The sequence below is a fragment of the Thunnus albacares genome, chromosome 6 (assembly GCF_914725855.1).
Source record: "Thunnus albacares chromosome 6, fThuAlb1.1, whole genome shotgun sequence".
In the NCBI taxonomy this organism is placed as follows: Eukaryota; Metazoa; Chordata; class Actinopteri; order Scombriformes; family Scombridae; genus Thunnus; species Thunnus albacares.
In genome coordinates, this window is record NC_058111.1 from 32,558,143 (window position 1) to 32,573,587 (window position 15,445).

General features: G+C 39.7%; 1 protein-coding gene across 5 annotated transcripts in view; it reads left to right on the forward strand.

Moving 5' to 3' along the window:
- sgsm2 (small G protein signaling modulator 2) overlaps positions 1–15,445 on the forward strand; it is a 96,128-nt gene that overhangs the window by 49,566 nt on the left and 31,117 nt on the right. For 4 of the 5 annotated variants that reach the window (XR_006403791.1, XM_044354097.1, XM_044354093.1 and 1 more), the window contains one exon: positions 8,337–8,505. Coding sequence is in view for 4 of the 5 variants with exons in the window: in XM_044354097.1 (XP_044210032.1) it covers positions 8,337–8,505 (169 nt within the window). In the remaining variant the exon portion in view is untranslated. Of the gene's footprint in view, positions 1–1,910; positions 1,980–8,336; positions 8,506–15,445 lie in introns of those variants that run through there. The other variant, XM_044354094.1, reaches the window with a different exon arrangement.

A 15,445-nucleotide genomic window follows, 5' to 3' on the forward strand; every position in this document is an offset into this window, starting at 1 on the left:
ATCACTTTTCATGTGAAAAATAGAGCGCAACACTATGAATGGTTTAAGGGGGACTTATTCAAAACTATTCGCTGTTATCCCCATTTGTACAATTCATGACATCATGCCACTTTCTACGATGGTAGGCTTTTTGACCCACCTTGGAGTGTGATCATTTGGAACAGGCATAAACACTTTTGCCTTTTGACAAAACTTTGTACAAACTAGTTAATTTGAAGCATACTTTAAAGCAGGGGTTCTCAACCTTTTGTAATTTAAGGCCCACTTCTGATTGTTAAAACATTTCCGAGGACCACCTTCCCAACATAACATGACAAAAAAAAATAACTCAGCTGGGAATATGTGTTATGCCACTGTCAGCTGTAATGACCAAAATGAATATTCTGCTTACCCGCAGTGAGACATGTGGGCTTGCTTCTGGGAAATAATAAGATCAAGTCATGGTGGGATGGGTGAGAGGTTGACATGCAGAGTAGCATTTAAAGTTGCTTTCAGTTTGTTCCTTTCCTTTGATTTTGTGTCAGTCACAAAGGAAAACCCTGACACACATAAATAGGTGGTGGTGAAAGGCAACAGAAATTTGATTGCCCATTTTGACAGAGAGGGATATTGACTGGCAGCCAGCATCCAGAATGAAGCCAGGTCAACTTGTGTGAGCTGAAGCATCAGGCTGCCGTCTGAGAGTTCTGTCAGTTCATTTTCCATCACAGTGGACAGAGCCATGTCTTCTGAAGCAGGATCCCCAGAGAAAAGGTTCAAAATCCAAAGGTTTCCATGTCACGGGTCCTCTGGGAAGTAGTCTGCAAACTTTTGTGACAACTGAGTCAAATGCTTGGTTATAGCACTGGATATGTATAGCCCACCTTACTTCACTGTGGTACAAGAGCTGCAAATGCTCTGCATCAAGTCTTTTCACATGGAGCAGCAAAACATCTTGTGTTGAATGCATTTCTCTTGAAAACACCTTGAGTTGAGTGCAGCAAAACACCCTGCGTTGAGTGTATTTTTCTTAATAGAGTTGACAGTTTTCACAGCTATGTTCATGACTTGATGCAGTTCTGGTTATATCTACTTTGTTAGACTTTCCCTATGTAAGAAACTGCGTACACTTGGCATCTGGCACCCTCTCTTGGATCTGTTTGACAACACCACAATGTTTTCCTGTCATTGATGCAGTGCTGTCTGTCCAATTTTGTACAGTATTACCAATCAAGACCTTCATCAGTAACGTAATCATCAATGCTATGCATTACATTATCTGCCATTGTTTTCGTGGGAAACTCTTTGCAAAACAGTAGATCTTCCTGAAGATTACTGTCCCTGCAGTATCTTACAAAAACTAGCTAAAAATAAAGTGGCATTGCTAGCGTCAGTCGACTCATCCAGCTGTATGGCAAAGTATGTGTCACACCCTGAATGGACTTTTGTGTTTTTTTTGGACTCTTTGTGTTTTTGTTCTTTTGACTTCCTTGGGTTTTGTTATCCATCTGATGCCCTCAAACTTTTTCTGTTTTTAGTTGGACTTTTTGAGGGACTCTTTCATTTCTGTTGCACTTATGTTGCCTGGATTTGGTTTTCTCCTTCTGTGTTCATGTGCTCCTCCTCTCACCTGCCCTGCATTACCCTCGTTAGTCCTGCCCTGCTCTGTGTCTTCCCCACACCTGCCCTGTATCAGTCTCGTCAGCCCTGCCCTGCTCCGTTTCCCTCAGCCAATCACTCCCAGCCTGCCCTTGTGTCTAGTCACCTGTTTCCCGTTCCCTGATTAGTTGGTGTGTATTTATAGTCCAGTTTTGAGTTCAGTTCTTGTCGAGTCATCTGTGTTTGTTCCTGGGGGTCATGGTTGATGTTCCTGTGTCTCTTTGTTGTATTATTTCATTAAATATTTCTGCATCTGATCCTGCCTGCCTGCCGTCATCTGCATTTGGGTCCACGTGCTCCAGTCGCCTTCATGACAGTATGGGCTTGCCTTTATTCTTTAGGTTGACATTCAATGTCATCACTTATGCCAACAATACTTTTGCTCACTGTCATTGGAAAGTGATATTGACTGAGTTTTGATTGCAGCTGCCTCTCCCAGTAACTCTTGGCACATATCCACAGTGCTAGGCAAAATAAGCTCCTCTGTGATCGTAAAGGGTTTCTCGCTATGAGCTACATGAACAGCAACCATATAGCTAGGTTTCAAAGTGGCTTTTGATTGAGTTCCTAATGTTGTGGTGACTTTCTGTTGTGCCTGAAGCTCGTTCCTTTTTGGCCTCCCAACACATCCTGGGTGCTTTGTGTTTAAGTGTCTCTAGGGCTTCAATGGTATTAGCATTATCATTTGACAGGATTTCGCCACATTCAACACACTGCTTTTGGCTCAGCATCACTGTCTGCCACTATGAATCCGAATTTAATGTATTCAGGGTATTTCCTCCTTCCATATTTCCTCACCATATGCTTTGGAGCTTTTACTGGTGCAGGGTTGTCTCCGGCATCACTTTTTCATTTGAAGAACTGATCCATTTTATGTCACTGCATCTGAGGGAATGTTAGCTAGCTAACAGTGGCAACATCTTTGTCTCTACCTGATGTGTCATGATTGGTATCGTGATATTCAAATATAACTGGTCATTGAAATTGTGCATTCATGTTTTTTATTCATGTGAATTCTTGAGGACATTTAGATATAAAATAACTATCTTTGTAAATAACCAAAAGTTAAGTTTAAGCTAACCATTTGGCAGTACTACTGCCTCCATGGCCCACTAGATGGCACTCTGAGGCCCACCAGTGGACCCAGCCCACTGGTTGAAAATGGCTACTTTAAAGGACAGGTTCACAATTTTTCAAGTTTGTGTTAAAACAGTCAGTTTCCCAAATGAACATTGAAACATGTTTTTCTTGCCATAATCATTCCACCTGTTCACACTAACCATCATAATGCCCTGAGAATGAAAGTGATAGGGGACAAAATCCACAGTCCTCCATCTGTGCAAAAATGTATTTAAAAGTTTCTCTGAAGATAAAATGAAGCTACAGTTGTCCAAATAGTCAAATCAGGTAGATATCTTTCAAAGTTGGTCTTTTTAGTGCCAAAGTTCCTCTTTTTGTTACTATTCTTCCACTGCAGCTCAACAGGGAAACACAAGGAAACACAAAGAGGGAATTTGATGCTAAAAAGACTGTAAATGTGGCAGATATCCATATGATATGACTAACTCATACTGCTGAAGCCTCATATAAGATTGTGGAGACACTGTGGGTTTTCACCCCTATCCATTACATTGAAAGCACATTTGAAGGGGATCTTTTAATAGCCAGTATGAAAAGGAGGAATGATTACAATGAGGAAAACCTCTTTCAGTGTTCATATGGGCACCTAACAGTTGTTTTAAGACAGACTTGAAAAATTGTGAACCAGTCCTTTAAGGCCGGGTCACACTGGAAAGTGAGACAGATGAATATATCCATTTGTCTGTGAAATAGGTGGCTCGAGAAGCTTGGTGACTCAGTGAATACCCACAGGGCTAGTTGGAGACCTACTGTAGCTGTGAGCTAATTACTAACACAGTAGCCATCGGAGACATTTGTAAGAATAGCCACCTGAGCTCTGTTTTCTCTGTACTGGGACCTTTACTCCCCAGTAACATTTTGTTCTCAGTATGGTAAATCATTTCATTCAATAAGTAGTTTCATTGAAGAAGGGGAAAGCAGTTTTCTGAGCTAATGAGCTTGCTAACTGCTTGCTATCTCTTAACAAGCTTGTTATGTCTTTCACTAATGGGACAATAACTTCACAGAGTTTATATTATACAAAAGATGTATTTGTACCATCGACTCCTGTCTCTGTCTGATAATTTTGTTGGAGCAGTTTATACTCTTACTGTACTCTTAACTCTGAGGTTAAATAAAACTGGATGGATTTGGACTCCCAAGCTCTGTTACCCAAAGACAGCTCACTATTTATTGGGCAATGGCATGAATTTGTAGGTCAAACCAAAGTGCAAATCCACAAATTCATTATTTTTTTTGCTGTAAAATGTTTTATATGCTGGTGTGAGCAGGCTTTTAAATGTATGTTATCATTATTATAAGAAGGGGGATATGGAAAGAAGATAATGGATGGATGGTGCAGGAGCTGTAGGAATTTGGAACATATGCTTCCTGAAGCTGAATATATTTTGTTGTGTGTTGTGTAGCAGCATTGGGATAAGCTGTCCCTCTGCTCTTGTGGTCCTGGGTATGTCAAAATACAAAAAAAAAATAAATTCTGCATGTTTTCCACAACCCCAATATGAAAACAACTGATGATTCATCAGAGCCACAGACACCCAAGATATGAATTAGCAGTCCAGTCGTGAGGGAAGGCAGCAGAATGAGAGGAGTGAGGTGTGGTCTCTCCCCCGGGAGAGCTGCTCGCATCCTCTGCTCGATTTTTGTGTTTCAACAGAAACAACAGTGCATTAATGTTCCCTCCAACACTTTTACACACTCCCTGTAAACCCGCACTTCATTTCAAACTTTACAGCCGCTAATCCTGACTATCCCCCTCTAATAGGATAAAGGGAGATTTTTTCCAACAGCACCACAAAAGTATTATCGAATGCCAACAATCCTTTCCATAGGTTAACATATTAATCTGTCGGAATAAAGCTGCTGACGGTTTTTTGAGCTAAAAACCTCAAGCCTCTCAGCTCTTCTTCTAAGATTCCAAGAGCAGTAATAAAAGCAAGACGATTACACCCATAAAGCAGAAGGTTTTTCCCAGCATCACAAAGAAGGATGTTGTTGTTGGTCATTATATTCCACAGTAATATCCACTAGATTCATCTCACAGAGGAGAAACAGGGGCAGACAGCCTCAGAAGCTCTGCACTGATATGAATTACGTCATGCAGATGGGCTTAATAAACATATTCACTATGGCTGCTGAGACTCATTTACTTGAATGCAGTTCCTTTTCCAAAACACTTTATTCAGTTTTTGTTTACCAATAAGTCAGCACATTATTAAAAACTTATTAAACCACTTTGATCATTAAAACCATCTCAAAACATACAGCAAAATGAGAACGAGGCTATTCTCTGTTTACGTTTGCTTGGGTAATCGTGTCACAATGTTGCTTTTACCATCAGCCCTACAAAGCTCATTACGGCCAAGCATTAATGCAGCAATTACAGCAGGAGGCAGACGGCTAATGGATGGGTCACAGATAGAAAGAGACTGTTTACCTCCATTTCTCCCTCATTTTCAGCATATGAGTCATTGCATTTCTCTGGGCTACTTCTATGTATTTATCTGATACACAAATGTCCTGTAGATATATGTAACAATGCATTTGTGCTTTTGCATTGTACATTTTCTGTATATATGGTAGAGCTGTAGACTTTAGACTGGGGCTTAGTCACACTCAAGTTGTGAAAATGAGGAATTGCAACTTGACGTTGACTTGTGGTAAGACTCAGCTTACTTGAGACTTATAGGCTAAAAGCTGAGGAGACCTGACTCGGGGACACATAAATATTGAAAAATGCTGCGCTGCCAAGCTGTCATGAATAGGTAATAACATAACATGGATGCAGTGTCTCCATAACCTAATGCACTCTTTAAGTTGCAGCTCAAGCAATTAATCTATACACATAAACAAGTAGCTTAATAGTTTTCCCCTTATCCAGCATATCATCTATCTTCCTCCTTATTTAGTTCTTATTTATGTGCTTGTTCTGCACTTAATTATTACAGGAATAAAATATTAAAAACTATTATTAACTTGTGTATTGAAATAATTATGAGAAATAACCTATTTTTACACTTTCTGTCTTGTTTTGATAAAGATACTGTGCGTGGAATTTGTGATAAAAAAAAATATCTGATAAAATGTTTTTGTATAAATGTTCCAACAGCTTAATGAGACATGATTGTAGCTGCAGAAACACTGTCTGAAATTACTGCAAAATAGGCTACAGTACCTGTCCCCCATGCAGGGAGACAGGTAGCCCCATGCATAGGGGAAGGCAGGGTAAATAGCCCTGAAAGCCATCTCATAATTGCCTTTCAGGGCTTTGCATTAATCTAACGATATTTCTCTATAATGTGGAGATGAGCCTATGTGGCCACTGATCTGAAGTCATCTTTGTTATGTTAATAACAAGTTACCAATATCAAAGTCTAATATTATTTTCTGTCCTTCTATAAACCTGTGTTCTGACTGCACTATACATTGTAAAAATATTAATTATACTAACTTTAAGCTTGTTGAATTTGATCATTAGTTGTTCCAATGTAAAACATTGACAATCAGATTAACAAACCAGTAGCAGCTGTTTAGTGATATTAACAAGAGCTGCCATTTAGGCTTGATATCCAGTTACATGTTTATTTTTTCACTAGTAAAGCATTTCTATTCACTAGTGAGCCATGCTGCCTAATCAGATTTCACTGTACAGTTATCATCTACACTCAAACCATGATCAGTGCTGATAAATATAAAATATGATAAATATATGGCTAAAATTTCCCTCAGGAGTGGCTGAATTTGACTCCTATCTTTATCATGCCTTGCATTGCCTCAAGTACTTGAGACTTGACTTGTACTTGATCCACAAGACTTAAAAACAGCTCTGGTAAATGCTTCCTCCATCTTGTGCACATTCTGTACACGTAATTCGTGATAAAGCTTTTTTTTTCTTCCTTGCATATCTTGCACATAAACTACAAAATAATTTTCTTGGGCTTCTCTCATGAGTTACATAATGCAGATTTCCTCAAAGTGTTACTTTCTAGTCTCACACTTACATTCTGTTGCTGTAAAGAAATTGTCAGGTGGGATAATTTTACAGCCCACCATTTTTCTTGCAGATTTCTATCACCACTGCCGAGAGCCAATTTCCCCCCATGGATCATTAAAGTTTTATATGATCTTATCTTTATCTGTTATGAATGGACAACACAAGTACCGGCAGTGTAAAGGGCATGCTCAGGGAGCAGCTGCACACAGGTTACTACCTCCAGCCCTCTAAATATTTAAAGGTGATGTAGCCGGCCAGTGATTGCATCTCACTTCTCAAAATCACATTTCAGGTGACTGTGTTGCTCCTGCAGCTGTCATCTCTCCCCTAGAACAAGAGTTATAGAGGAAAGAATTGACTAACAACATCATCTCCACACACAAGTCAGTTAGCAAAACTCTGAGAAAGCCTGGAGGTTGAAAAGATGAGTTGCACCTTCAGTTTTGAAGTATAGGATGGATGACCTTTGAAACAGTAATCTGACAAAAAAAAATCTGAACTCATGTCATATCAACTTACTTTTTTCCATGGCTGTCATTCACATTACATGGTTATGGTCAACTGTGTATACACACATATGTGTTGTCAAATTAATGAATGTGTTTATTTATTACAGTTTAACTTATTTGTAGCTTTTTTTACCAGGAAAATTATATTAAAGTGGTGATCTTTTCTTCATTTGCTTCTTTAATCCACCGCATGTGTTTTCTTTAGTTGCAGTGCGTTGAACTCTCTCAGCCACCAACTTACTGTTAGGCCATATTCAGACCAAATCAGGTCAGTCCTCCCATTCATTTGAATGGGGATAGTGCATTTCGGCGTTGGTGTTTTGGCCACAGCGGCACTGCACCAGCCTGCGGCCGGGAACATGAACCAGGGTCAACTTTCAGAGAAACACAACCTGACGTCACTGCGGCTGAAGCCTGCAGTGGCCAATCACAGCCAGAGATCAGACTGATCAGAGCTGTAAACTCTGCCATGAAGGAAGACAAAGACATTAGTAGGAGGAGAGGAGGACATTTCTCTATGTTTGACAACGTGAAAAGTAAAGATAGACTTTGCTGTTGGCTTCCCGACTCATTTTAAAAAAGACGAGAGAAAGAGAGAGAGAGCAGTGGTGGTCGAGCGAGCTGGAGAGAAAATGAAGAGAGGGAGCACTGGTAGCGAGAAAGCTGGTGAATCAGATCAATAAAACATTATTTCCTGAATGTTTCACCACGGTTACGTTCTAGAGCATAAATAAACACTCTCACACCCCCACACACCTCCACTCAACCCTGGTGGTGAGCCGCACCGCCTGATTTGGTCTGAATACAGCCTTAGTCTTATCTGTTATGTGAAGGTGCCATCCTTCTAATTTCTTCATTGAAGATAGTAATGAGTGTTTCACTCACTCATTGATTTTCACTATCCCTGTCTCATCCTATATCTTTTGTTTTCAGGAAGTTCTTAAACTTCTAGCCTTTCCTTTATTTTTCTTCTCAGCTCCACCTCTCCATTCTTTTCCTCTCATCTTCATTAGTCTCCAAATAATCAAACTCCACTCTTGCTTCTTCCTCTCCAGCTGCCATTGAGGCCTGCCTGGGTCACCTGCTGAAGAGACGGGCAGCTGGTTTTCTCCGCAGTGACAAGATTGCAGCCCTCTTCACTAAGGTCGGCAAAGTCTACGACACCGCCAGTGAGGTTTGCCGCAAAGTGCAGGAGCAACTCCAGCAGCAGGCTGATCTCACCAGGTTGGTGATGCAGATGTCCTCTCCCCCTTTTGTCACTTTGTGTCCACTTTACTTAACTGAATTTATACAACGTCTACACAACTCTCTCTTTGCAGCAGTGAGTGAGCACTCACTAAATGCCACTTAAGAGACAGTTTCGATTTCACTTTTAAGTTTTAATTCATCATTTCCTGATTGGAGCTTTCCCACCAGGGACCATACCTGACACCACAATCAGAATGTAATTTGTGCAAATTGAGTGAATCTGCTGCCTTAATTAGAGGGGAAGAGACATTCTTCTCCATTACAACCCACTTTGTGATGGAGAATAATAAGACTCATTGTGTAGCTTTAATTATGCACCAGAACATCAACTAATTAACATCAGCCACAATAAATTTACCATCAGCGACAGTTTTTATACAGGGTGGACACAATAACAGGAACACCTGCAATCCCATGAGGTCTTCCTGCAGTACATCCTACAGCTTTCAACCTCGTCTCACAGTCCTGATTAGCACAAGGATCTGGCTAAGTGTTGAATGTTGATCACAGGAAGGAGATTATATCCATTTGCTGATGAAGACTGGGAGGTGTGATTGGAAGTGTGAGTTGGAGAGATTTAGTTTCACATACAGAGACAGTTTGCATATCTTAAAGCACCACTGTGCCTAAGTACAGCCTCACAGAACTGCTAGCATGGCTGTAGCTTAGTCTTGTTTAGCCACACTACCGGAGCTAGCTATTGTGGGCTCTAGGGTACCTCAGGTCAGTCAGTTTGGTTCAGACTTAAACGTCTCAGTATCTATTGGATGGATTAAATCAATGGATCAAATACACACATTCATGGTCTTCAGAGGGTGAGGTCCACTGAAATAGGTCATCCCCTAAATTTTTTTCTAGCACCACTAGTCAAAGTGGTCCAAATTCAGTGTGTCCAATATTTTGGTTTATGAGCAAATACCTGCAAAACTGATGACATCCACATCATCCTCAGCTGTGTGTTTATTAATATGCTAATTATCATACATTTATAGACATTAACTGCCTATAAATGCAGACTGTTATATAGATATATATATAGACTGTTTACTATCAGTCACATTTCCTGTGCTTCTCCATTTTCAACATTTCAACATGCAAATAAATTTCACAGGATCGATAAATAATAAACAATTACCTTAATATTTGAGACCCCCTAAAGATTTAATTTTGAAGTATTCAAGATGTTTCACACACTACCAATAATTTTTATTTTCTATTTGGGCATTATCAACTTTCTGTCATTCCTTTCACACCAAGTCAGTTTCTCCATGTAAAACACAGAGCTACAGATACACTCCATCACCAACAGACAATCTCTGGTCAGTTGAGTGTTTACTAAAGCTGAGCAATCTGTGTGCACACTGTGATAAGCCTCGGGTGTGTTTCTAGGAGTGTGTGTGTGTGTGCGTGTGTGTTAGGGGGTTGGTGTGTATACTTGCATGCATGTTTGCATATGTATTTCTGCGTGTATGTGTGTACACACAGAGTATGATAAACTGCTTTATCTGCAGGCACTTAGGTACTAGCCGAGCTGTTTGCAAGCCCATTAATTGTCCATTACCGGGAGCCACATGGCTACCACGTGTCTCTCCAGGGCTGCAGAGAGAGACTTCCAAATGGAGGAGAGAAAGCTTTGGGCAATGGGCACACAAACATACACCTACAAGTCTGCATAAATGATGCAAAAACAATAGAACACACAGTCAGAATGTGTAGCGAGACGTTATTGCAACATTGCTGTTTTATGTAAATCAGCGGAGTTAAACATGTTTGCGTATGCCGAGTGCTCAGCTCTCCTTCTGAATATCAGCTGCCGTCTCTCGTTCATCTGTCACATCTCATTGGCCTTTATTTCCCCAGACAGACTGCACACAACATTAAAGCGTATTATTGTTTATGGATCTGGTTTTGCACAAGTCACACCCCTCTGCCTGAATGCATACATACATTCATGCACACTCATAACACACACACACACACAGCCATGTTCCCACCCTCCCCCTTCTCCCCTCATCCCACCTCAGGGCTCCATCTCTCATTTATCCTGGTTGCCAAGGCAACCTGGTTTGCGCCACTGGCGGCGAAAGAGGCACAGAGCATGATGGGAAACATGAGGTGGAGAGAGAGAATATGAGCAGACATCAACAGTGGAATAAAGAGTTGCAGCGGTGAAGTGAATAGTAATTACAGCAGAACAGGACTGGATGGTCTGGATCTGTTTGTGTGTGTGTGTGTATTTGTGTGTGTTTGTATGTGTGTGTGTGTGTGTGTGATTCATCAGGTCTGGTAAACGGGTTGTATTTTACCTTCTGCTTGCCAAAGGCTGCAATTGGACATCCTGCTATGGCTCCTTGTGTCTTAGTGATGTATTCCTTTATAACCTTCCCCCTCTGACTTTATCTTTTTTCTTACCAAGAGACCACAGTGATAAATTACCAACACATCACCCTCTTTTCTTCTCTCTGTTCCTCTGCTTCTCTTTCTGACTCACAGGGTAAAGAGCAAGACTAGCATATCATCTGCATTCATTTCCTACTGAAATGCTGCAGTGCTAGCAGCAGACCTGCTGTGGCAACAGCTCTGATACACATTAAAACATAAATCCACTTTTATGCCTGGCTTCTTATTTTCTTAGTTAATAATATTGTATTCACAAAAACAAATGTAGATCTTGAATGTGCCAGCATTGTGGAAGTCCAATGGGGCAAGAAACACAAATGATCATTAGATGGTTCGCCAGAAAATGAACGAAAATGGTAATGTTTCACCCAAACTGTCTGTTGTAAACATCCAACACAGCTTATTGGAGACTTTCAAGGGACAGCTACAACTTGTAAAATGAGGGTCACATGAACAGTATGGGGAACCATCAACAGCTAATGAGCTAATCTGCTAACATGTTTACTCCTGGTTGACCAATGCTTGCTGTGCGAGTTGTTACTGTCACCTTATACAGACTACACTGTCTTTGGGTTTGACAATGTAGGTATAATGTATCCATTATATTAAAAATGTTACAATGGATACATTTCAGTAGGGAGTAATTACTGAAAATGACTAAATATTATCGGAGGGCAAAACTCTGAAAATCCAAGTTGTAAAAAACCAGTATTTTTCTTCATCATACAACAGCTCCATGCTAATGTAATACCTCCTAGAGTGGATGTCACACACAGTACATATTAGCCATTAGCTATCAGGCTATACCTCAGTGAGTCTCCACATGGAGGCATTTTGGATTTTAGGCAACAGTATCCTTCAAACCGAGTGCTTGTCAAATCATCAAACAGTGTTTAAAACCCCCTTCCACCACACTTTTCTGATGTTGGAATTCTCAACATTGTTTTTTAGGGAATTTTATTTAAGACTTTTTGTCCTTAGTCATGTTTGGACAGCACTTCTTACAAACAGGTATTTTTGAATCATACTGAACCCTTTACAACTCATAAACTTGTATTACTATTTTAAAATATCTCCAGTATTATTGTGCATAATAACCCACACAAAAATCATTTAAATGTACTGAACATCTGCTGTTGTAGCTGTTATGTCAGTGCAACACACCATCAAAACCCCATAGAAAAAACTGAAATTCACATCATGCACATCCATAATAAATCACCCTGACATATTCCTTTGCACATTCATATTCATTTGTCAGTTCAAAATGCAATCTGGTTGTAATCATTGTAATCAATTCAGTTAGCTACATGTTGACATTTGAAATTTGAAAGACCAATGACAGAGCACAGCGAAGAGGAGAGACAGCATGCTGTAGAAAGGGATGTTTTCATAGAGGTGATTTACACATTTGATCAAACCTTCTATAATTACAAATAGATGATACACTTGTGTGAACAGATTCTATTGAGCAATATATCATCATCATCTTGTAGTTTATTGTGCTGTTTTCTGAATGCGTTATACACAGTGATTTATGTTATATGCATATTAATCTTTGTCTGATAAAACATCACATCAAAGTTCATTCTGAAGACGAAGTACTAACCCAGTGAAGCAACATTTACCAACACTGACCATAAAGGCTGCTTCTTTCTTTGGAAAATAAAGCTTTTTACCTAACCCTAACTCATTTTGGGGACAATATATTCATTGCTCTCATTCAGCTAGGACAAGCGCAACGAGCTTTGGTCATCTCGACATTAAGCAGCCAGCACAATGACGTCCATTGGAGAACCCAGACATGCACAAAAATTTCCTTGCACAAATACAGTAGATCTAAACAGGCTGGAAAGATAAACCTAAAAATTGTTATGGTGTGAGTGTGCATTAGGTTAATATGTTATGTTATGCACTAAAAAAGGAATAATCTGTTGAGATAGATTTATTCCAAAGATTAAACTGGCACTTTAAACTGTCCATATCCTAGTAGTGGTGAAGATTCCTGGCACCCCTTCCCTTCAGAATGGCTACTCAGCCAAGCAAAGAACTGCTAAACCTCAAAGGAAGCACCAACATTGCATCATTTTCGTGTTATAGGAATAAATAAGATAGAAATATTTATATTCTGAACAAGGCAAAACCTTTAAAGGTTATTTGTGGTTTGTTACACTCCACAAGTTAACCATTGCAGTCCAAGACCAAAAATAAGAAGTCTCCTCTAACCTTCAAAGATTGGTGAAATGCACTGTGTATTTGAAGGATTAAATACATGTAGATTGTATTATTTGGGTATACTTTTATTTTTGTTCGTCAACAAACATTCAGTTCAACATTCAGAAATCCAACTAATCAGTGAAATCTGTGAGGTTTTTGTCATACTATGGTCTAACAATATGGGCTTAAATTTGTCTCAAAAAAAGTTTATTTGTCCCTTTTGAGATAATATATATAACATCATTACACAACAGATGTAATGATGTTATACAACAGATAAATAACACCAGGAAAACATGATGAGGAGCAAGCCTTCACTCAAAGTAACTTTTACTCCAGTCAAAACATATCACCAACCTTTCTGATTTCATCAGGGTCCAGGGTCGACACCTTGGATACACATTATTTACAACAATGCCATAACCAATAAAGAACTCAGGCCAATAATTACAATAGTATTTTTACAATTCCTTCCCCCACTGCAACAGAGTGAGACACCACCAAACTTGGTGCACACATGTTGCTTGGATCACCATGGCAACAAGCAAGGAGGAGTTAAAACCAATAATGATAGCTCCTTTTGCTCATAATGAAGAGGACGATTGATATTTAGATTGACAGCGAGATACACCAATCGGGTTAAGTGCAAGCCTCACTTAAAGAGTGGGCTGACTGAACAACACACTGGGCTACAAATACAAGGTTTTTCAGCTCAACAACTTATCGTTGCCCTTGGAAACAGTTGACAAAACAATCTCCACTCAAGGGTCACTTACGCACTCACTTGTTCTGGAGCTTTCAACTGCATCACACAGTCCTCATCAACAGATAAAGTTTGCTTAGTTGTTTGAAACTGTACATGTTCAAACCTTCCATTATTATGAGCACTTCACATCTATGTTGGCTTAAAAGTTGAGTTTGAGAGTTGATTCTTGACCTTGGCAGCAGCAATTTACAAAATAATGTCCACTCAAGGTCCACTTATTCACTTGTTATGGATCTTTTGACAGTAGTCCTAAAAATGCTTAGAATAATGGCTGATGAAGACTGTGTGAAACGGTCTAAAATTCAAGAACAAGCAAGTAATAAGCTTCTGCAGCTCTGATGTGAGATTCAGATGACCTCCCCTTGCACTTGACACCTGACTCTGTTTGTGCCTTCCTGCTGGCAGTTGATGGGGCAGGTGATGGAGCTTCCTTAACAGCTGGTGGGGAAGCTCCTTCATCTAACCATTCAAGGGGGGAGGCAGTACATAAGGTACTCGCTGATGATGTGCCAGGTGTCGACAGCTGTGACTTAGACAGTTTGGGTGATTCTGAAGGATCATCCTGATCTTCTGTGTCATCCTGTTCACTGAATGGCACATCAAGCTGGAAGAGAGGTGAAACAGAAATGGTGTCAGTGGACATCACAGTTCTATAGAAATAGCCAATCATGGTCATTGTTCTCAACTTTAACAATGTAATAATTTTTATATTACTCATGAAGACATACCCTAATATTTGATCATTAATTTAGTAATGTGCACTTACATTTTATACTTTGCATAGCACATGCTCAAATTTCCAACTAAATTAATTTCAACAGTACTTTGCATAAAAGTGATATGCCAAAGTCAGGGATGCACGTCACCATTACATGAACAGTATGTATTTATATTTGTAGACTGTATAACTTACAGTGGTCTCACATAGATGGTGAACATTGTCTTATGAAATCCATGACCCTGAGGAGCCACTTTGCCTAGGTATCAAGGGTTTGTTCCCCCTCCCACTCAGATTTGGTTTTATCAACCTTGAGTACTGTGTCCTCAGGGATAACACCCTGGTCTTAACCTTCTCAACTGAAAGACAAGATTAAAATATAGCCGCAAGCAGTAATCCCAGGGTTCAAGCCAGCACAGGCTGTTAGAAATTGAAAGCTTCAACAGCTTAATTGAAAATATCCACCAATTTTGGTGATGTTATGAAAAACTGTCACTGATTTATGGCCAAATTTGCACCAGGCCCATGCACGTTTGGAACTGGTGGTGCCCACTATTGAGTGATTTCAAAATTCATTGTCATGAAACATATCCTGTGAGTTTTGTAATGACTGGACAAACAACTTCTGATTTATGGTCTGATTTGTGTTATGTCATGCCCATTTCTTGCATTTGTAGTGCCCCCTAGTGGCCAATGTGAATGATACAAGCTGAAACAACGAATCGATTTATTGGCAACATTTCTGGTATTTGATTAATCGTTTAATTCACTGTTTTCAGCTTCTTAATTGTGAAGGTTTCCAGCTTTTCTTTGTC